This window comes from Sorex fumeus, unplaced genomic scaffold, assembly GCF_029834395.1.
Source record: "Sorex fumeus unplaced genomic scaffold, SorFum_2.1 ptg000178l, whole genome shotgun sequence".
In the NCBI taxonomy this organism is placed as follows: Eukaryota; Metazoa; Chordata; class Mammalia; order Eulipotyphla; family Soricidae; genus Sorex; species Sorex fumeus.
The window spans coordinates 857,705-880,585 of NW_026606235.1; the positions used below are offsets into that span (position 1 = coordinate 857,705).

Here is a 22,881-nt window from a genome sequence, read left to right on the forward strand (position 1 = left end):
GGGGGGGGGGGGAGGCTGGGGATCTGGGCCACAACAGGGGCTATTCCTGGCTCTGTGCTCGGGAGTGACTCCTGGTGATACCCAGGGCACCATCCATGGTGCTGGGCAAATGGAAGAGGGTGGGCCGAAGAGGCGCAGGCCAGTGCAGGCCCTCAGTGCGGCTCCCCGACCCCTCTCTGGGGTGGGCTCAACCGGCTGAGGTTGAGGAGTGGCGTCAGGGAGACTCTCAGACAGCCCCGGGCCTTCTGGCTTCTGTGGCTATGGGAGGCGGGTGGGGAAAGAACCTCACTGTGGCCTGAGTACTAGGCCCAGCCCTCTGGGGCCCCAGGCGCCAGCCTGTCTGCGCGATGATGGGGGAAGGGGGCGTTCTTCCGAGTCTCGAGTCTTCTGCACCCCGGAAACACTCTTCTCGGGCTCCTCCTTGCTCAGAATCCAGGTAGGGCCTGGCAGAGGCCACCTCAGCCCTGGGCACCCTAAGACACAAGCTCTCTGTGCTGCTCCGCTCCCTCAACCCGCGTCTCTGGGCACTGTGCGCCCCCCCCCCCCCCCCGTCACGCCCACAGGTCCGGAGCTCTGTTCCTGGTGTGCCAGACTCTCTCGCAGTGCTCCTGAGCTCTGGGACGGCAGCACCTCACCCCCCCTCCATCACATCACATTTGCTGCGGTATCTTCCGACTCTGTTGCCACCGAGGCTCTCTCACCGGGAGGGACGGGCTCTGGTGGGGGGTGTGGGGAGATGCTGCTGGCAGGGAGCAGGAGGGGAGCTACGGGGGCGCCCCTGCCTGCAGGCTCACTCTGGCCTTGCGTCCACGCGCCACGCTGCCCTCTGCGCAGGCCTCGTCTGAGCCACCATCCCGTGCGCCTGCTTCCTGCGGCCCGTCTTCTCCGAGTCTCCACTCAGCTGCTATTTCCTTTTTGTTTCTGTTTTGGTTTCTGGGCCACACCTGGTGTTGTTCAGGGGCTACTCCTGGCTCTCTGCTCAGGGATCACTCCGGGCGGGCTTGGGGGACCTTATGAGATGCTGGGGATCGAACCTGGGTCAGCTGCCTTCAAGGCATGCGCTTTCCCCACTGTACCGTCACTCTGGCCCCTCCCTTACTATTTCCTGCGTCCCTCCTATGTGCTCACCACTGGGGAAGGCCCAGGGAAGAAGCAGACGAGCCCATGGCCTCATGGGGTTTGAGTACCAGTGAGGGAGAAAGAACATCACAGGACCTTTACCCAAAAGACCATCTGGGGGGTCATGGGGACAGGCAGACACAGGGGGCAGGGGGAGTGAAGGGGGAGAGAGTTGTGCCTCAGCCAGCCAGCCAGCCAGGGGAAAACTACTGGAAGACAGCTGTGTGGCTGTCAGAGGGTATATCTGAGATGGCAGGAAGGGTGCGTGCAAAGGTCCTGAGGTGAGTGCAGATGGTGCAGGGAGGAGGGAGGGCTGGAGCTGAGGCAATACAGAGTGTACTGTAACTCCCTGAGGAACAGAGACCCTGGGAGGGGTTAGAGAGGCATCAGGGTGAGACAGGCCAGCTGTGATCTGACGCTTAAGAGGCCATCTCTGCTGCTGTGGGGGAGCAGATGGCCCCCTACACCCTTCGGCAGTGGCACCATGAACTGGGGGTGTAGGGGTCTGAAGTCAGTGGCCACAGAGTCCAGGTCTCTCCTAAGAGTGGGAGCTGTAGGCAGTGCTCAGCGGCTGGCAGAGGCTGGGAGAGCAGGGCAGGACAGGGGCGGGCCTTCCGCTTTCCTGGCCCTGCAGAATGGCTTTCACTTCCCGTCTGATCCTGGGATGATCTGCTTGGTGTCAGTCTCTGCCACTGAGCACGGTCTGCGCCGAGGGTGTGGAGGGGTGGGCCCTTCTCGCTGCCGCGTCCCTGGCATCCAGCCCAGACTGGTTGTAGGGAATGAATGAGCGAACAGATCCTGGAGGCTGCACAAGGGGCTGGGTGCCCGTTTCTCAGGCCCGCAGTCGGGTTCTGCTGATGAAGCGGACACTTTTCTGGGGTGTTAACCCTAAGCCTGTCTGACGAGCATGGCTGAACCCCAAGACTCTCACTTCTTTGCGCTTTGGCTGCGAGGAAGGCAGAGCTGTGGCCCCGTCAAGAGCATTTGAGCGGAGGAGCACGTATCTTTGGGACATGGGGTTGGGGCATGGCTCTCGCCCAAGGCTTCTTCTTTTGATCTTATTTTATTTTACTATGATGAGGATGATGATCCGTTTTTGGCTTTTTGGGTCATACCTGACGCTACGCAGGGGTTACTCCTGGCTCTTCACTCAGGAATCACTCCCAGCGGTGCTCGGGGAACCATGTGGGATGCCGGGGATCGAACCGGTGTTGGCTGTATGCAAGGCAAACACCCTCCCTGCTGTACTATCCTTCTGGTCCCTCGATCCTGTTTTAATGGTTTGTTTACTCTAAGTTCTTCCTTTTATGTTTCTTATGTTGTGGGATTTAGGTTCTCTTTCCTTTTGGACCACCACATCTGGGGGTTCTCAAGGTGAAGGGCCATGCAGTATTGGGGATGGAACTGGGGCCAAGCACATGGTTTTGGAGCACAGCCGGCCATGCTCAGGGGGTGACTCCTGGCTCTGCACTCAGTACTCATTCCCCGCAGTGCTCGAGGGACCATACTGGGAAGCCAGATTGAACCTGGGCCGGCCACATACTATTTCTCTGGCCCCAGTTGCCAGAAATTCTTTCAGGAAACCCTGCTGCAAGATAAACTCTGAAGTCATAAAAACGTGAAAGGGTTCTGAGGAAAGGGTATACCATGAGCACTCGGCACAGACCCGAGAAGGACCTGCTGAGAGGCCACAGACAGACATGGCACACACTCGGACTCGGGGAAAGCAGACTCGGGCCCAGCACACAGGGACACACCAACACCAGCAACGTGACCAGGAGACACAAAGCTGAGAACATGACCCAACGTGACGGAGCAGGAGCCTCTGGTGAAGGAAATGCAGCTGGGGGTCGAGGTGGATTTCAGGGGTGATGCAGAAGGAAAAAAAATGAGAAGGCTCTAGCATGGACTGATGATGGAGTGCCATGATTTGAAAGAGAAGATAAATTCAACTATTTACCCAGGAAAAAAGGGGGAAAAAAATCCCAGTGACTACCTAATTTGGCATAGGCTTGTTTTGTTTTGTTTTGGGGGTGACACTTGATGCTTCAGAGGGTGCTACTCTCGGCTCAGTGCTCAAGGGTGGTGCTTGGAGGACCATATGGTGCCCAGGGATGGTACCTGAGGCCTCCTGCAAACAAAGGTTGTGCTTAGCCCGCAGAACTATCTCTTCAGCCTTCGATGTGCTCTTTTCTGTTTGTTTTTGGGCCACACCCAGTGGTGCTCTGGGATCAGGCCTGGCAGGGCTCAGAGGACCATGTGGGGTACCGGGGATCAAACCCAGGTGGGCTGCATGCAAAGCTAGCACCCAGCCCACTGTTCCATCTCTCTGGCTCTCCTTGATTAATTTTTAATTCTCTCTTAGAGAATTAAAACCAGAATGACTTTTTCTGCTTCAAATGATGGAGGCAGTGGAAGTCGGCCATGTGCCGGCCTTTTGGGTCACACCCAGTAAAGCTCAGGGCTTACTCCTGGCGCTGCACTCAGAAATTACTCCTGGTGGACCTCAGGAATCATATGGGATACCAGGGATTGAACTCCTGTTGGCTGCGTGCAAGGCAAACACCCTCCCCTCTGTACTATTGCTCTGGCCCCTTGCTGAAACTGTTACAAAGTGGAGTTCTGAAGGAGTTGGATGAAACTGAAACAGGAAACAGGTGCAGGTAATGCAGGTGAGATGCAGAAAGCTGATCCCTAAGGCTGGGAGTGTAGGTTGGTTCAATCACTTTGAAGAGATCTAGCACTATCTCTAGAGACGTTGTTTCTATCGCAGACACACTTGAGACTCTGCACACATGCCAAGCTGTGCATATGTGCAGGGGGATGTTCAGGGCATCCCGGCACTGTGCAAGGTCCCAGAAGTCTGCAGGGTTATTTCTCTGAACACGGTCATGAGCAGCTCTTGAAAGAAATGAGAGCTGTAACGGTGTGGATAAAAATATCTCCATGGTGAGAATAAACACATTCTCATATACAGTGATACATTTACTTTTAAATTTTAGCAAAACAGATTCAAAAGAAATCATATTGAGGATATCTGTCCCTTTGTGCCTTTAGGTTGAAAACCACTGTTTTGGTGGGGGTGGATGGTTAGGCCATACCTGGTGGTGGTCGGGGGTCATTCCTGACAGTGCTTGGGGGAAAACATGGTTCTGGGAATGGAGCAGGGGTCGAGGACGTGTGGAGCAAGGCACCCTAACACCTATACTATTCACTCCAGCGTCTCGGTGAAAAAACATAGAAACCATGAATTATACATAACCATGTTTTTTAAGGCCCCCCAAAGCAGGAGGCCTGGGGACCCCAACAGCAATTCTTGGCCAACTGGGTCTTGGCATGCGCTTGGGGATACTGATCAGGCCATGGTCCCAGGATTACTTGGGTCAGCTGAGGTGCTGCAGGCCTTCAGGGCTACCCCCAAGTGCTTAGGGAGCCTCCAGGGCTGCTCCCAGTGATGCTTTAGGGACCACGAGTTGTCGGGAATTGAACCTAGTTTAGGTGCTTACTAGGCCTGTGCCCTAGCCATTATACTATCTCTGGTCCCTGGACATGTTATTATTTAAAAATATATATAGTTTCTGGTTTGGGGGGCATACCCATTGGTACTCAGGGCTTACTCCTGGCTCTGTGCTCAAGGATCACTCCTGGAAGTGCTCCGGGAGACCATATGTAGTACCAGGGATTGAACCTCGGTCAGCTCTGTGCAAGACAAACATGGTACTTGCTGTACTATTGCTCTGACCCCACGGACATATGACTTTAAAATTTAGATTAAAATACATCCTAGAGGGGCCTGTGTGGTGGCTCAAAGAGCTGGTATAAGCTCTGCATGAAAGAGGCCCAGGTTTGGTCCTGGCACCATATGTCCCTGAGCACTGCCAGGAGTGTTCCCTGAGCACCGAGCTGGGTGTGGCACAAAAACCAAAGAACAACAACAACAACAAAATAGCATTCCTGAGAAAACTGCAACGACCAGGAAGGAAAGTGCTTGGATTGCACTAACAGTACAAGAAAACGTAGGACACGGCACTTTGGTTACGAGAGGATCATAAACAGGCTTCTGGGGAATCTGAAGGTGCTCATGGCACCAGGCTCACTGTGAGTATCTCTGTGCACCCCCACCCCTGCCTGGAATTTCCCCCCCTCCTTTTAAGGTTTCGGTACCTATCACTTTTATTATCAGAAAAGTTTTATTTTATTTATTTATTTTGCTTTCTGGGTCACACCTGGCTTTTGCACAGGGGTTACTCCTGACTCTGCACTCAGGAATTACTCCTGGCAGTGCTCAGGCGACCATACGGATGCTGGGAATTCAACCTGGGTTGGCCACGTGCAAAGCAAATGCCCTAACCACTGTGCTATCGCTCCAGCCCCTCTCAGAAAAGTTTTAGAGAATATTAAAAAAAAAATTAAAAAAGGGTAAGGGTATTTTGCAGAAACATGAGAATGCTCAGGATGCTGTTAACGTGAGTGGGAAAAGCAGCTACGAGACTGCAGACACCACGCGGTCACAGCCACGAAGAAGCCGCCCGGGGAAGGGCAGGAGGACACACCTCGGCCGGAAGCCCGTGGCTGTCTCTGGCAGTGGGGTTTTGGAGGACTGCTGCTTTCCCCTTTTTACTTTTCTGTGTTTTCCAGGTTTTCAACACTGAGCCGGTGTAACTTTTACTAGGAAAATAAACCTCGATAAATTAAAAAACAAACAAAAAAGGCAATTAGTATGGTAGAGGCATGTCGAAGACACAAGCTATACACCCCATCCCCATACACACGGTACAAAGAAATCAAACTGGAGCCACAAAAAAAAAAAAAAAAAAAAAGCAAAAAAAGCTACCTGGAGTTAAAAAATAAACTTGGGAAGAACTATCAAGCACCAACAGCGCTAGTCTGGGCGGAGGGTGGTGGGGCTGTGGGGAGACTATCTTCTCCTGCTCTTAAAAATTTTCTTTTTCTTCCCTTTAAATAAATGAACATGCATTACCCCTGTGATGGGGATAAATAAAATGAAGCTATTTTTAAACCAAAGGGCACAGAGCTGGCCAAGGACTTACTTTGAAGAAGAGGTAGAGCCCCAAGAGTGTGCAGCTGGCGATGATGGGAAAGCGGGCGGCGTCCCGGCTGGTGATGGTCTCTGGCATGTCCGAAGCGTTCTGGGGGAAGAGAGTGACCCCTGAGTCGCTGTGGGAGCCGTGTATTGGCACGGACCCGAAGCCCCAGAAGCCCAGAAGTAGGCTGCTCCTGATTCAGTCATGGGCCCTGCTGCTTCCCACATTTCCCAACCTCAAGGCTCTTGAATTTGGTGGCCCAGGGGGGCCCCAGCGACCCTGCGGCAAGACATTCTAAGTGTCCACGGAGGGGACGGGCACTGGCAGGGTCTGGACAATAGTGGCAGACCAAAGGAGAACCAGAACCAGGCTTCTTTTTTTGGGAGGGTCACACCCAGTGATACACAGAGGTTGCTCCTGGCTCTGCCCTCAGGAATTACTCCTGGCGGTGCTTGGGGGACCATATGGGATGCTGGGACTCGAACCCGGAGCGGCTGTGTGCAAGGCAAATGCCCTACCCGCTGTGCTATGGCTCCAGCACCGGAACCAAGTCTTCTTAAGGATTAGCAAAGGCAGAGGCTGGGAGCCCTTCATCCTGAGGGATGAGTACTTAGGAGTAAACAAACCAAAAGCAACGGAGAGGATGAGGGTTGAAACCAGACAGGAGAAGACACCAACTATAAGCACAAGCAACTCTTTGCAAAACTTGACTGAAAAAAAAAAAGAAAAAAAAAGTTACTAGAATCTGTTAAGTTATAAGCACAGGGGCTGAAGCTGTATAGTTCAGCAACTGGTTCTACTTGGCACCTTAAAAAAAAAAAGAAATCAACTAGTAGGGCTGGAGAGATAGTACAGTGGGTAAGCACATGCCTTGCATGTGGACTACCTGAGTTCATCCCCGAGCACACAGCCAGGAGGAAGCCCTGAATGCAGCCAGGTGCGGCCACACCTTCAGCACCACCCCTCTCTGCAAAGAACCCGCAAATTTTTTAATGGTAGATGCTCTAGTTGACAACAATGTGATCAGGGTAAAGAGCTGATGGAGGATAAATATTTACATAAATAACTGAGTCCTGGGCTGTAAGGAGAGTGTAAGAAGCACGTGTAAACAGTGTGAAGAGCAGGCTCTGTACAGGGAAGGAAGGCCTGGTCTGTCCGTGGTACTGCATGTCCCCCAAGCACCACTCAGATAATCTTGTTACTGGGCCAAGCCAAGAAGCCCTGGCACTTTACATATGATCCCAGAGCATCACACCAGGAGTCAGTCTGAGGAACGCCTGGTGCAGGGCCCCTCACAACAAACACGGCCAGAGAGATAGTGCAGGGGGTTTAGGTACTAATCTTGCACAGGGCTAACCCGGGTTTGCACCCCGGCAACCAGCACTGCTAGGGACAGTGATTCCAGATCACAGGAGTAAGTCCTGCACACTGCTGGGTGTGGCCCCAAAACTCACCCCCCCAAAAAAAAACAAACCAAAAACCAAACCAAACCAAACCCCTATCCAAAAAACAAATCGAAGTAATTTCAGTGTATGAAAATGGAGAATTGGGGGGCTGGAGCGATAGTACAGTGGGTACAGCATTTGCCCTGCACGTGGCTGACTCCAGTTCGATCCCTGGCATCCCATATGGTTCCCCCAGCGCTGCCAGGAATAATTCCTGAGTGCAGTTTCAGAAGTGACCCCTGATGCAGAAAGGGGAAAAAAAATTGGGAGTTGAAATATCTGTTAACACAAGAACGAACTCATAAGAGAAGGCTGACTTTCTCAAAACCACCTGTAACAGAGTAACTCTGCTCTAAGCAAGTAAGGCACAGTCCAAAGCTTTCAGGATGATCTTAGGATGCTCTCCTGGATCCGGATGCTCTCCTGGATCCGTCTGCGAGGCACAGCCCTCCTACAAAGGCTTCCCAGCCGTGCTCACCAGGACGAGCCTAGTCTCCAGCTGCGATTCCCATGCCACTTTACATGGCCGGTTCCATTTTACAGCACAGCTAGCAAAGTCCTGGTGCTACCAGATTCCATGTCTGCTCACGCTAATGGGGCGTTTTCTCCCCAAGAGCCCCAGGCTCATCACAGAGCCCAGGTGCCCCGTCACAAGTCTGTGCTATGAATAAGACCTTGACATCCCTGGTGTGAGGAAAGATCTGTTCAGCACCAGCGTCTCAGTGGTAATTCAGATCAGAGTCACCTTGCCAATGAGGCAACACATATTACTACAGGGTCCTTGGCGTGTGTGTGTGTGTGTGTGTGTGTGTGTGTGTGTGTGTGTGTGTTGGCGTGTGTGTGTGTGTAGCAATCCTGGCTCAGGGTGGAAGCTGCAGAAGATGATGAGGGCATAGGAAAGCAAGCCCCGGCGAGGTCGATGGAAGACAGAGATGCGGGGAACAAACCCCACTGGTTTGTGACAAATGGGTTAAGGCAGCTGGGGAGGGTAACCTGCAGGCCTCCAGTTGGAAACTGGACATGGCAGACACCTGGAAAAGAGTCACGGAAATGGAAACCGCAATGGCCCCAAACCTCCGGGAAACCGTTGACTCTCTCTAGTAAGGGAAGTGCAAAGGGAAGGGTGTAGCTTCGGTGCTTTTTCTAGCAGGACGGCAGCAGTGCCGGTTTGGTGACATAGGGAGCGGGTGATGCTGTGGCTGCAGGAACGCCCCGCCCTGGGGACAGGGGAGCACACCTGGGCAGGACAGATCAGTCTTAGCTGCACACACGGTTTGAGCCAGCAATTTCACTTCTGGGGAGTTTTCTGATAGAAAGAAACTATACAAGTGGGGGAAAAAAAAAAACAACCAAACCAAACACGACACAAATACAAAGCATAGCTAAGACTGTCACTGCTCTAGTAATGGCTGGGGGACTGAGACAAACCATTTGTTCTCTGCGTCTCAGTTTCCTTGACTATCTCTAGCTTCACTGACCTCGGAAAAGGCTAAGGGCTTAATAACCCAGGGGAGGGACAGGATGCTGGGGTGTGAATCACAGCAGGGCTGCAGACGAGCAGTGAAACCCTGGGAGGCACCAAAGAGGTTGGTGACTGCTTCTGACATATCGACATGGGCCTGACAGACAGACCATGCTGCCCTCTTGGTCCCTCCATGGCAGCACCGAGGGGCAGTGGGACCACCAGCCTCCCCTTGCTTCCCAGCCCCCCGTGCTGCCTTTGGGGAGTGTGCACAGCACGGCACAGGCCAATGCCTCACCCCTGGGTACCACCACGAGCCCCGGCTGCTTCCTCTGCAGCAGTGCACAAAGCCAGTGAGATGAGACAGCTTTTGACTTGGTGCTCACAGGCCGGCAGGCAAAGACCCCCCCCGAACATGGGACACCCCACTGGAGGGATGGGATAAGAACTGCAGGCCAGTGCTGAGCGTTCCCAGGCGGACTCGTGGTCCTGCTTCCTCCTGGCAGGGGAACCTGGACACGCCGTCTCCTCAGCCCTGGCGCTTGTGCTGTCAGGGTCCTGAGTGGGGCACTGGCCATTACTCCTGCTAGACTCCGGATCGGAAGTGTCAGAGTGTGTAGGGGACACAGGAGAAAGCAGGAGACGGCCGCCAGCACCATGTGGCCCTGGGCAGAGGCTCTGGGTCCCATTCTTGGAGCTGCTGGAGCCAGGCTGTTTGCTCTGGGTGGAAGGAAAGCAGGTACCCGATGGACATGGGGAGCACAGCACATGGGGAAGGCTCCAGGGGGCTCTGGCTTCACCAGCAGGAAGTTCTTGGTCACACACTCCTTTCAATTCCCCCCCCCCCCACTTTCCGGGTGAGAAGAGGTTTAGTACTATCTGATGACAGACCAAGGCCGGACAGACACCCCACCTCCACAGACACCCCACCTCTGCGTGGTGGGTGACTGTAGGATAACACTGTTTTGTCCTTCCTGCATAGCCTCAGGTAGTTTAGGTTTATTGGGTTGCTCCCATCACAGTGTTCCCATTCCTCTGTGTTTATTTGTAACTTCTTTCTTTGTGCTCTGTTGACTTGTAAATACTGTTTTTTTCTTCTCCCTGCATCCTTTGCATAGTTTATTCAGAGCAATGTCCTTTTAGTATGGACACAAGAAGACAGTATGCTTTTGTTGTGTGACTCTCAGTGATATTTTCCTCCTGGGCATCTGTTCTCTCACCTAAGCCTCAGCTGCCCTTTCTTCCTAGGGCCCCCAAAAGCAGGGTCCTGAAGAGGGACTGGATGGAACCAGGGCAAGCAGTAAGCTATGTGCTACCCTGGCATCGAGATGGGCCTGGCCAAAGCGCCATAATGCTTAACTATAAGTTAAGAACTTGGTCATGGACAAATGTGGTCATGATCCAAAAATTAATAATTTGATTCGGACCCTGCTAGGGTTAGGAATGATTAATCTGTCCTGAGCGCTGTAGTCTGAGACTGTGGCAAGATGTTCCCAGGAGAGCTACCCTACAAGCCTCAATGTTATCTCTGTGACTATACAAAAATAACTAGTATTGAGATGTTGATAGAGTTATTGGACTGAGGAAAGGAAAAAAAACACCTTAGGAGGTATTTTGCCTGGGGCAGTCAGGAAGGGCTTTGGAATACCTTTTAGGTGGTATTCCCTTTGAACTTGATGGGCCCTCAGGAAGGGATTTCTTTTTTTCTTTTTTTTTTTGCTTTTTGGGTCACACCCAGCCGATGCTCAGGGGTTACTCCTGGCTCTGCACTCAGGAATCACTCCTGGCGGTGCTTGGGGGACCATATGGAATCGAACCTGGCTCAGCCGCATGTAAGGCAAATGCCCTACCCGCTCTGCTATTTGCTCCAGCCCCAGGAAGGGCTTTCTTAGGTTGATTTTGCTACCTGACTGGGTGCAGTGTCAGCCCAGAGTATAGGGGTGCTGGAAACGAAGAAAGCTGGAGAGAGAGGAGGGCGGCATGACGGACCATGGAGAGGCTAGCAAGGGGGACAGAGAGAGAAGAATGTAGAAGAATACAGGAGCAGGCAGCAGGCATGTGGAGAGAGAGAGAGAGAGAGAGAAAGAGAGAGAGAGAGACAGAGAGAGAGAGAGAGGGAGAGAGAGAGAGAGAGAGAGCGCCCAGGCTGCAAGATGGAGCACAGAGAGATGAGCGGGAGAGACAGAAGGGACGGGAATGAGGAGCAGTGAGAGACTAGAATGGGAGGCTCAGAGAGGCAAGTGGGGAGAATGGAATAAACAGTATTTGATCAATCAACTGGCTTGGCCCTCGTTTCCTCCGCTGTCTGTTCCATGGCCTGGGCCGCCCCGGCTTGGGGAGCTTCCCGGGACCCCCCCCACCCCAAAACCTGGGCGGCCAGGGGAAGAGCCATCAGGGCCACCCCCTGGCCACCTTCAGAGTTTTATAGAGGTGACAGTTATGAACGTGCCTTGGCTGCAGCCCCAAATGAGCAGGGAAAGTGGCCAGACAGGAACAGCAGCCTGGACGGCCTCACAAGAGCTCTCTGGCTCCTCTTAAGTGCTTCATAGGATTTTATGCTCACGAAACCCATGAAGAACAGGCACTTATATTTATCTGTATTTTGGGGGCCACACCCAGTGGTTCTCAGGGAACCACAGGGAACTGAGAACCGAACCCAGGACTCTTGCACGCAAAGCTCCAGCTTCCGGCATGCTCTCTCCAGCCACGGACCCCACTTGTCCCCAAAGCCGGAACTTGGGTAACAGTTGTTTTATAGACAAGGAGACGGAGGCTCAGAGAGGTCAAGGAACCTGAGCAGGTCACGAAGCTAGTGAGCCAGGACTCAACTGAGACAATGTAGGTCTAGTGTCTGACCTCCTGGCCACCCTGCCTCAGGTGGCCTCCACCTGACCTACATGAAGATCTCTGCAGGACAGCTGTGACAAGATGCCCAGGAGCCTGTGACCTTTCAGAAGGACAGACTCCTAAAGGCACAGAACTTTTTTTTGGGGGGGTCACACCTGGCAATGCACAGGGGTTATTCCTGGCTTTGCACTCAGGAGTTACTCCTGGTGGTGCTCAGGGGACCATATGGGATGTTGGTTCAATGCTGGGAATTGAACCCGGGTTGGCTGCATGCAAGGCAAATGCCCTACCCGTTGTACTATCGCTTCACCCCCAGGCAACAGAACTTGAGGTGCCAGAGAGACAGTACAGTGGGTGGGGAACCTGCCTTGCATGTGGTCGACCCTGGCACTGTCAGTGTGGTCTTCCCGAGACATGAACAAAACTTCTGCAGTTAGGAAAATACGACAAGTTGGCTGGATTATAGTTCCAAGCATTTCAGGCTTAACACTGGGGTGTCCTTTCTCCTGCAGAGAGCTTAGGTTAACTGAACTACTCACTCTAGTGCTCCTGCGGGCGCTCCCAATCCTCTGTGTTTATCTTTACCCTCTCCTGTATGTTCTTCTTCCCCTGTCAGTCACAAACAACTCCAAGTCAGACACGGTAACTTGTAAAGTCAAACATCCTGATGGCTCTGTACATCTGTCAAACTGACTTAAGCCTCAGCTGCCCTTAGATTGACCTTAGTTCTCACACCTCAAAAGGAGCATCCCGCCTAGGGACTTGGATGGAGCCAGGGCAGGTCGTAAACTACCCTGGCTTGGACGTGGGACAGCCTAAGGGCCATGAAGTGTAGTAAGAGCAGTCATGCAACAAACTATCATGACCCAAAAACAAGTAATGAGTAAGGACCCTGCTGGGGTTAGAAAAGACTGACCTGGCCTGAGGACTGTGGTCTGGGGAATGTAGCGAGTCATTCCCCAGGAAAAGCCACCCTTTACCACGCGTCTAGAGAGACCATTTGAGCTTAATCTAGGGTATAGATAAAAGCCTTTACCTCTTACTGCTTATACAAAATGACTAGAAATATTAAGCAAATGTATTATGAGTGCTTAAATGGTTTACCAGTAAAGGAAAAGAGAAAGCAATAGGCCTCTAGATGGAATTCGGCCCGGGGTGGATCACCTAGAAGGAATCTTGAGTACTGAAGCCCCGAGGTGGAATTTAGTTGTTGAGTGGATCTCTTAGAAGAATCTCCCCTGAAGGAAGGGCTTTACATCTTCATTGTTTAGGCTGATGTTCAACCACACCAATGTGTAACTGCTGCCCTCCAACCCTTCCGGTTTCTCTATCAGAATTCTGACTGACTTGAATAAACTGCCACTAGTTACCAGCCTGTGGACCCATTCCATCATCCAACAGCTGGTGGACAGTCATCGGCCCTGAATGTGCCAGGGGTCCCCCCAGTCCCTGTGGGATGGTGACTGAGACCTAAGTTAGAATTGTCTTCCAATTCAATTCGGAATTTTAAAGCAGACGCTCTTATGCAAATGCAGTTGCTCCTGAAACACAACCATAATGAGAGTGTAGAGAGTGGGGGGCGGGGGCAGAGACAGATACAAATAGGAGAAATAAATTTAGCTTCCAGGGACAATCTGGATGTGCAGCTATCGGGGCGGCGGGGATGGCGGAGATGCCCAGCTCCAGCCACTGATGCAGCGCGAGGATCAGGCCATGCCCTAGGAGCATGAGTCCGTTCTGCTGGTCTGTGGCTGCAGCCGGGCAGCCCACGGTCTCCACCTCCACCCCCGACACTCACTCCCCACTGCATAATTCTCCTTCCTGAGCATTTCCTGACCTGCCCCTGCCCCCACTCCTTCAGCCCACACTCCGGGGCAAGTGCATAATTAAACTCCATCCCTAGTGATCACGGACCCAGCCAGGTGCTCTTTCTAGACCAGATTATGTCACACTTCTTCTCATGAATGTCTGGAAAGGGAACATGAAAAGGCCACTGAGCAGGAAGCAAGGTCACCAGAACTGCCTCTGTGGTGGCCGATTTGGAGACGTCCATCTCAACCAAATATGCAGAGACCTTGACCCAGAAAATCAATGTTGAGGAATTCTGCTTGACAAGTACAGACAGGGGCTAGAGCCAGAGTAGTGTGGGTAGAACCCTTCCACTGCATGTGGCTAACCTGGCGCCACACAGGGCCAGCTGAACCTCACCGGGAGTAGTGATCTCTGAGGACAGAGCCGGGAGTAAACCCGGAGTACTACAGGGTGGGCACCAAAAAATCATAAAGTCTTCATAGGACCACAAGCAACATTAAAAACAAAACCAAACCAAAAAACCCCACCCCTGATACACAGACAAGGCTGGCACACCTGCCTGGCATATGCAGGACCCTGGTTTGACCCCTGGCATGGCAGGGTCTACTGAGTACAGTTGTACTGTATTGAAGGGGTCCCCAGCATTGCTGAGATCCAAACAAAACACACAGACACGTGTCAATACCAATGTATGAGATTACACTCAGTACAACTGGTTAATGGCCAAAGACTGGCACAACCTACAGCACGGATGGAGAAATGAAACCAGGATCTCTCACACTTGTAAAGACGTCAGAAGCACCCAGCTCATGAAAATGCTGGGGTTGATCTGCATTTTTTGGATAGAGTGTTGACTTTTTTTGTAGTTCCCAGGTGACATGGATGCTGGTGGTCTCCGGGCTGTTTTATTTTACTTATTTATTTTGGGGGTCACACCCAGCAGTGCTCAGGGCTTACTGCTGACGAGGCTCAGAAGACCCTAAAGGATGCTGGGGACTGAACCCGGACGGGCTGCATGCAAGGCACGCATCCACCCTGGTACTATGGCTCTCCAGGTTTCTGTTTTAGCGTCACTGCTCCCAAAAACTGCAGGGCAGGGATGGGCCACCGAGCAGTGGTCAAGGACCATGACTGCCATCCCAACTATACCGACATTTTGTACTTTTTGTTTTGGGGCAACCTCTGGCAGATCTTGGGGACCATGTGGAGTGCCAGGGATCCGCCCAGGCCAATGGCATGTAGGCAAGCATCCTACCAGCTGTACCATCTGACCGGCCCTTGTGCTGATATATTTGACCTACAAACACATTTAGTGAAAGACGTGTACAAGAGTGTCGACACAGTAAATACAAGTGAATGAACAGAAGCCGTGACACACTAAAATAAAGTCACTTAGAAGCGGGGAAAGCACATGCTAATGACCTAAAATTCAGTTTGCTTTCTTTCCTGTGTGCTCAGGGAACTGAACCAGCATCAACTGTGTCCAAGGCAAGTGCCTTCCCCACCGTACTATGTCTCTGACCCTTAGACCCACTCTGGACCAAAGTCTAAAACAGACGGCAGTACCTGGTCCTGGGGAGGAGTATCAGGTGGTTAGGTGGGAGAGAAAATTGTCAAACCCTGTGTGAAATGAGGTAGATCGCCAATGAATTGTCATAGGAAAATGACCAAGATATATTGAAGGGGGAAAAACAGGCAAACTGCTGTCTAGAGGTATGTGCTATGTGATTCCACCGAAACATGAATATATGTAGGCACATACTTAACACCAAATAGGCAACTGGGCTACTTTCAGGGTAGTAGTCAATTTTCATTGAGGGGGGGGGGGGAAAGGAAAAGAGAGAGAGAGAGAGAGAGAAAGAAAGAGAGAGAGTGTGTGTGTATGTGTGTGTGTTGTGGGGGTCATAGCTGGTAGTGCCCTGTGGGGCCAGGGCCTGAACCCGGGCCGTGCGCATGCCTTGCCTGTCAGCCATCACTCCAGTCACATCCCCAGTGTGGGCCTTGATGAACAGAAGCCATCGGGCTGCCTTCAGGGGTCTCACCTCAGGACAGCTCCAGACTCCCAGGGAACCTTCCTGCCAGCGCGCCCAAGCCCCAGGACTGGGCTCCCATCGCACCCCTCGCGATCTCCCCAACACACCTGCCAGCCCATCGCTTCCCGTGCCACCCACAGGAGGGGGCGGGCACTCAGCTCAGGCAGCTGGCCACACATCTGTTTCTCCTTGGCGCCAGAGCTGTGAGGGCAGGGCTTGGCTTTCCCTGCCCCAGTGTCCAGGGAACCCAGCTCAGGGCCTGGCACCGGGCAGGAGCCCTGACAAGCTGGCCAGGGGATGGGCTGCTTTGGCCGGGACCAGCTGCCTCCCTCCTGGGAAGGTCTCTGACGGGCGGGACAGGGTTCAGGGCTGCCCCTCCCGGGGCCCCTTCATCCCCACATACTCCAGGTGTTCCACCTTCTCTCCCCGTGGGCTTTCCCCTGCCCTGCTGGCTCTGAAGGGCTCGCTACCAGGAAGAATTCTACCCGTGTGCACATTTCAGGGGACCCTGGGGCTGGATATGGGTGGGCAATCAAAACTCTCTGACCTCCACCAACTTCTCTCTCCTCACCAGATGCAAACATGCCACCTGGGTGGGGCTTTAGAGGCACCCAAAGAGGGAGTCCTAGATTAGGACCGGGGGCACTGGGTGCTGCCCCTACTTGCCACAGAGCGGTCTAGGAGTGTTTCCACCCCACCGACCCTCAGGGGCTTCCTTTGAACGAGGGATGTAACAAAACTGGCAGTTACTTTGAGAATCAGATGGCAAAGGCTTTGTGAACTTGAGGCTAGAGGCTTCCAAACTTACTTGACTTGCTATACTAAAAAACAAAAACACAACCAAAAATACCCATGTCCCCTCAAAAATGGACCTTCTCTAAGAGAGCAAACTGAGAGTGGGCCCTATCCTGCCACTCAACACACCTTTCACTGCACCCATGGCTGCTACTGCGTCCCTGGGTCATTCCAGTGCTGCCTCCAGGGGACCAGAGTGGTATGACCACATTTATTTTTTCGTTTTTAATTTGGGTGCCACACCCCACACAGCTCAGGGCCTACTCCTGGCGTGGGGACACCATATGGGGTGCCAGGGACAGAATCCAGGTCACCCGCGTACAAGGCAAGGGCCCTATCCACCGTTACCATCATTCCAGCCCAGTGGTATGGGCACCCCAGGAACCACTGCTCTGTTCTTCTAGTTACTGGTGGCATATAAGCTAGTCCGGGTCAGGTCGCCTGCAATTCCCTGCAGTTTTGCCCTAGCTGGGTGGTAGGCGATGCTCAGGGAGAAATTTCAGGCTGCTGAGGATCTAAACCTCTTTTTTTTTGCGGGGCGTGGGGAGGGGGAAGGCAAGCCTAGCAGTGTTACAGTTTTACTCTTTTTTTTCCCTTTCTTTTTGGGTCACACCCAGCAGTGCACAGGGGTTACTTCTGGCTCATGCCCTCAGGAATTACTACTGGAGGTGCTTGGGGGACCATATGGGATGCTGGGAATCGAACCTGGGTCGATCCTGTGCAAGGCAAAAGCCCTACCTGCTGTGCCATTGTTCCAGTCCCCTCCAGGTTTACTCTGGGCTCTGTGCTCAGGGATCATGGTACCCTATGGGGTGCCAGGAACAGAATTCGGGTCGGTTGGGAACAAGGCAGGCACCCTGCCCACTGTACTATCACTCGGGCCCCTCTAGGTCTCTCTTCTGTCCAAGGCCTCGGTGCCAACCCTGCTGGATCCGTCGCCTGCTCCACTTGGCATTAGCTCACATGCTCTCTGCCTACAACATCTGGCTGGCACTGTCCTTCTCCATCAAGTCTGTCTCCAGCACATAGCTTTCCCTCCTCTCCCGGGTGCATTCCCTTCTCTTCCCAACCTCCTGGAGCACCATCTGCATCACGACCACAGAGCTGGTCATTCAGCCCTCAGCCTAACTTGACCATGCCTGGTGACGGGCTCTGATGCCCTCACCTGGGGCAATAACAGAGGCTCAGAACAGTCTGGGGCCTGGAAGACGTTAATGGAAGAGACTAGGGATTGGGGTGCAGAAGGCACCGAAGGAGGCCCCTCTGACCACACTGCCCTTAGTCCTGACCTATTCAGGATTTCTCCTCCACCAAGGGTCTTCCGGAAAGGCAGGGGAGGGAAGTGGAGGCTACTGACAGCTCTGCTTAGAAGCGGCAAAACAGGGGCTGGAGCGATAGCACAGCAGGTAGGGCGTTTGCCTTGCAAGCGGATGACCCAGGTTCGATTCCCAGCATCCCATATGGTCCCCCGAGCACAGCCAGGAGTAATTCCTGAGTGCATGAGCCAGGAGTAACGAATGTGCATCGCTGGGTGTGACCCCCAACCCCCCCAAAAAAGAAAGTAGCAACACAGAAAGAAGGTCACCTAGGCCCTGCCGGCCACCTCCCCTGTGCATCTGTTCACAGAGCTCCCAGGTGGCGAGCATTCTGATTTTGGGGAAGGAAGAGGGCAGGCCCCAGCCGTTGCTCGAGTTGGGCAACTCAGTCCAGGTCTGAGCTAGTTTCAAGAGCGGCAGCTGTCTGGTTAGCCGCCCTGTGAGCGAAGGCGGCTTCCGCTTAAGATTTCGACTTCAGGCCAGGATGGGCAGAAGCCGCTCAGGGAGCTGCGGTTTGCCAGCCGGCCGGAGGAGAGGGGGCCAGAGAGGCGAAGCCGCCTCACAACAGTTCAGACGGAGCTGAGGAGTGAGGAAAAGGCCGACGAATGAAAGGAAGTCAGAAGAGGCAAAGAGCTAGAATCCTCTAGAGTGCCTGACAGGGCGGAGTTAAGGAAGACCAAGGATGCTTCTGCCCAGTCTGGCCAAGGAGCTGACAGCAGCCCAAGCAGACAGGACTGGTTTGGGGGAGTGGGGGGGACGACACAGTGCCTGGGGGTATGAGACTCTGAGAGAGGGTCAGGATCTGGGCTCGGGCAATGGTTAGGTGGGGCTGCAGGGAGGGGAAATCCACAAAGCCAAGGGTCAAATACAGGCTGGGGGAAAAAAAAAAAAGAGGTCCTGACGGTGCCTGGTTCAGAGGAGCAGTTCCTGAATGCGATGCAGATGCAAGACCAGAACAAAACCCCAAATGACCCCCCCATCCCCTCCCCCATATAAAACTGGGTGCTGCGGGGCAGCGGCGTCTGGGGCGAGGGCCAGGTGTGGGTTTGGGGAGGAATACATAAAGGGCCACCGGGGCCGCGGTCAGTTGGACGCTGCCGCCCGGTGTGCATCCCGGGGTGTCGGAGGGCGGCGCAGACCCTCGGCCGGGGATGGCACCAGCCCGAGTCAACCGGGGCGGGGTGGGGGGGGGCGGTTCTCAGGGACCACCGCGCCCCGGGGCAGGGCGGGGGCGGCGCCGAGCTCGGGATGGGCTGGGGGCGCCTGCTCCAGATGGGACGAGCGGCCGGCGCCGAGGGCGGGGCGGGGCGGAGCGGGCCGGACTGGACCCCGCAGGGTCGGGGCCAGGCGAGTGGGCACCGCGGGGCGCGGCGGGGCGGGCGGGATGCTGGGCGGGACGCGCCGGCGGGCTGCAGGGCTGCAGGGCAGGAGGGCGGAGGGCGGGAGGGCGGCGGGGCCCGGCGCCGGGGAGATGCTGGTGCCCCCGGGCCCTACCTTGCCGCGGGCGCAGCGCACCGAGCGCAGGGCGCCGAAGAAGATGGGCAGCAGCGCCATGAGCAGGAGGCTGCCGTAGGCCAGCGCGATGCCCTCGGGCGTGGACGGCGGCCGCGCCGTGCCGTTGGCGGCGCCGCTGGCCTCGGCGCTGCCGTTGTGCGGGTCGCTGAGGGCCGGGTCCATGGCGAGGCGGCGCTCGGGCTCCGGCTCCGGCTCCGGCGGCGGCGGCGGCGGGGGCGGCAGCGGCGAAGCGGAAGGGAAGACGGACACTGCGGGGGGGAAAAGCCACGTTCCCCTAAAGCAACAGGAAGTGACGTCCGCCCGGCCGGGGCCCCGCGCGCAGGCGCGCTCCCGGCCCCCCGCCCGCGCGCCCTCTAGCGGTGGCGGAGGAGCGGGCGCCGCGTTGCTAAGCAACTGCTTAGCGGTCGTCAAAGGAACGCTGGACCGCGGCCAGAGGAGGCATCCCCGGGAGATCCGAGAACCCTTCCAGGCCTCTGTTCCAGTCGCCTTCTCAATCCGAGGCTGACCGAGTTCTCATCCCGACAGAGTCTCATCCCGACGGCTAAGAGTTTATTCAGGCATGCCGCCATTCACTATTGGGTCGTTGCTTTACTCCTTAAATAATTGAGTATTCTGTATTCATCATCATCATCATCATCATCATCATCTTTACTGGTTTGTTTTTTTTTGCTTCTTTGGGTCACACCCGGCGATGCACAGGGGTTACACCTGGTTCTGCACTCAGGAGTTACTCCTGACGGTGCTCAGGGGACCATATGGGATGCTGGGAATCGAACCCGGGTTGGCCGCATGCAAGGCAAACGCCCTACCCGCTGTGCTATCTCTCCAGCCCCATCATCTTTATTTTTGGATCTCCCAAGTACTGCTCAGAGATTTTCAACTTGGCCAGAGGTTCAATGCAAGGGCTTGAGGATGCGGGTCTGCTTGGATTCTTGTGGTCCCTCTGGTTACCAGGCCACACTAGTGATGCTGAGGGCCACCAGGGCTATGGGATGGAGCTGGGATCAGCTGCATGCAAAACTTGGCCCTAAACTTCTATATTATCTATGAAAGCCTTGAGTATCCCATTACATCCTAAGCATCTAGACTCTAGTGGATATAGACAAAAAATTCATCTTTGACTTCACAAGTCTTACTTTTTTTTTCTTTTTTGGGTCACACCCAGCGATGCACAAGGTTTACTTCTGGTTCATGCACTCAGGAATACTCACCGTGGTGCTCGGGGGACCATATGGGATGCTGGGAATTGAACACGGCTTGGCCGCATGCAAGGCAAACGCCCTACCTGCTGTGCTATCACTCCAGCCCCCAGCCTTGCGTTTTAGTACAGTGGGAGGGAGGATGTGGCAAATGCCCTACTCGCTGTGCTATCACTCCAGCCCCGATGTGTTTTCTTTGATCGAATGATAACAGGGAGGGGTGAATGAGTTTCACATTTACAGATTAGGAAACTCACCGGGCTCACCAGTGAAAGAGGAGAGACTTGAGCTCAGGTATGTAGGATTTCCATGCCTCTGCTCTTTCCAACACTCCAGCTACCCAGCTTTGGCTACAGAGTTCGTGCCAGAGTACCTTAGTCCTGGGAAGATGGTGCAGTGTTTCAGGCTCTGGAGTTCAGTAAGATGAACATGGCCTGAATGGACGGATGAAAACGACCTGTCTGATGATTTCCTCCATCAATAATTCAGGCCACGGGATTTTCCCACCAACTGAGCTGCTGGTTGGAGCTTCCTCATCTGAGAGCATACAATTGGAAATTGGAGATTCCTCTTCTTCTCAAGACACTGAGCACTTGAGCTAGTTTGTCTTCAGGCACTTCTGGGCATCTCCCATTACCCTCCAGAGTGGGAGGTGGTAAAGATAACCCAGAACCTAAAGGGTTTATCCAAGCTCAAAAACTCTAGTGAAAGCTTCCGTAATGTTGGATTTCTGACATGGAACTGCTATGTCTTGGTATTCTCTGAAGACTGGATGGGAATGATTGAAGGCAGGGGTCTTCTGAATCTGTTGAAATGACCTGCTTGAGGTTATTTTTCTGGAGAAGATGGAAGCTGAAGGGAAGAATAGAGACTGTTTCCGTAGTGTAGCGGTTATCATGTTCGCGTCACACTGTTTGGTTAAATGAACAAATACTATTTTCAACAGAAGATCTACTCCTTCCCATCACATATTACCAAATCCCAAGATCGTGAATGAATTTCAGATTTTTAAATTTTCATTTCATATGTGCTCACACACACATACATGCACACACACAATAAGTAGCTCTAAAAAATAACAGGGTCTGGAGTGATAGCACAGCAGGTAGGGCATTTGCCTTGCATGCGGCCAATCCAGGTTCAATTCCCAGCATCCCGTATGGTCCCCAAGCACCACCAGGAATAATTCCTGAGTGCATGAGCCAGGAGTAACCCCTGTGAAACCCCGCATGTGACCCAAAAAGCAAAAAACAAAACAAAACAAGACAGCCAAGATTCATCAATGGATGATAAAACTATTAGCAGAGCAGGATATGCATGGGTTAAGGGGGGTTAACCCCAGATATTATTAGTTATAAGTGTAACTTTCTTTACAGTGGGGTGATCTGGCAGACACTGCCTTACCAACTAAACTTAGCATCACCCATTGGGAGGGAGGAAAATGACAAGAGGTGATGCAGTGTCAGGACACCTCATGAACCAGGCTATTTATTTAATTAATTCATTATTTATTTATTTTCAGTGGAAGCGCTGTGACTTCCTTTACTATTAATGGCAGGGTTTCATGCATACTTTATCAACACCACACCCCACACTGGAGTGTCTGCTTCCTTCCACCATTGTCTCAGGGTTCCCTCCCCATACACACCACGTCTCCCCGCTAACTCTCCCCACCCTTGGTTAAGTTTAGTTTTATAAATCAGTTCTCAGAGTCTATTGTTATTGATAATTTTTTAATTCCCTTACTATGCTTCTTTCCACAAACAAAAGAGATCACTCTGTATCTGTCCCTCTCCCTCTAATTTCACTCAGCTTGATGTCTCCAGATTCATTTATGTGGCGAGAAGTTGCATGATTTTGTATTATCCCCAGCTGAGTTGTAATAGTTTATTTCAGATTCTAGCTATCGTGAATAGTGCTGTAATGAGCATAAGAGCACAGATGTCACTTGCTCGGCCAGTGGCGTGGCATCTTTGAAAATACCATTAGCCTCAATGTCATGGAGGGTTTTGCCAACTTTGTCTTCAATGTACCTTATGGTTTCTGGTCTGATGTTGAGGTCTTTAATCCATTTTGATCTTACCTTTGTACATGGTGTTAGGCAGAGTTCTGAGCCCATTTTTTTTTGCATGTAGCCATCCAGTGATGCCAGCACAATTTGTTAAAGAGGTTTTCCTTACTCCACTTCACATTTCCTGCACCTTTATCAAAGATTAGATGATCATATGATTGAGGGGAGATATCGGTGTATTCAACCCTGTTACACTGGTCTACTGCTCTGCCTTTGTTCCAG

At 53.2% G+C, this 22,881-nt stretch overlaps 1 protein-coding gene across 4 annotated transcripts in view; it reads right to left on the reverse strand.

Annotated features, from left to right (window-relative positions):
* LOC130017141 (minor histocompatibility antigen H13) overlaps positions 1 to 19,601 on the reverse strand; it is a 39,128-nt gene extending 19,527 nt beyond the window's left edge. For 3 of the 4 annotated variants that reach the window (XR_008791338.1, XM_056107843.1, XM_056107844.1), the window contains exons 1-2: positions 19,369 to 19,601; positions 6,171 to 6,269 (exon numbers count right to left, since the gene is read on the reverse strand). Coding sequence is in view for 2 of the 4 variants with exons in the window: in XM_056107843.1 (XP_055963818.1) it covers positions 6,171 to 6,269; positions 19,369 to 19,551 (282 nt within the window). In the remaining 2 variants the exon portion in view is untranslated. The remainder of the gene's footprint in view (positions 1 to 6,170; positions 6,270 to 19,368) is intronic. The other variant, XR_008791339.1, reaches the window with a different exon arrangement.
* Between the last annotated feature and the right edge of the window lie 3,280 nt (positions 19,602 to 22,881).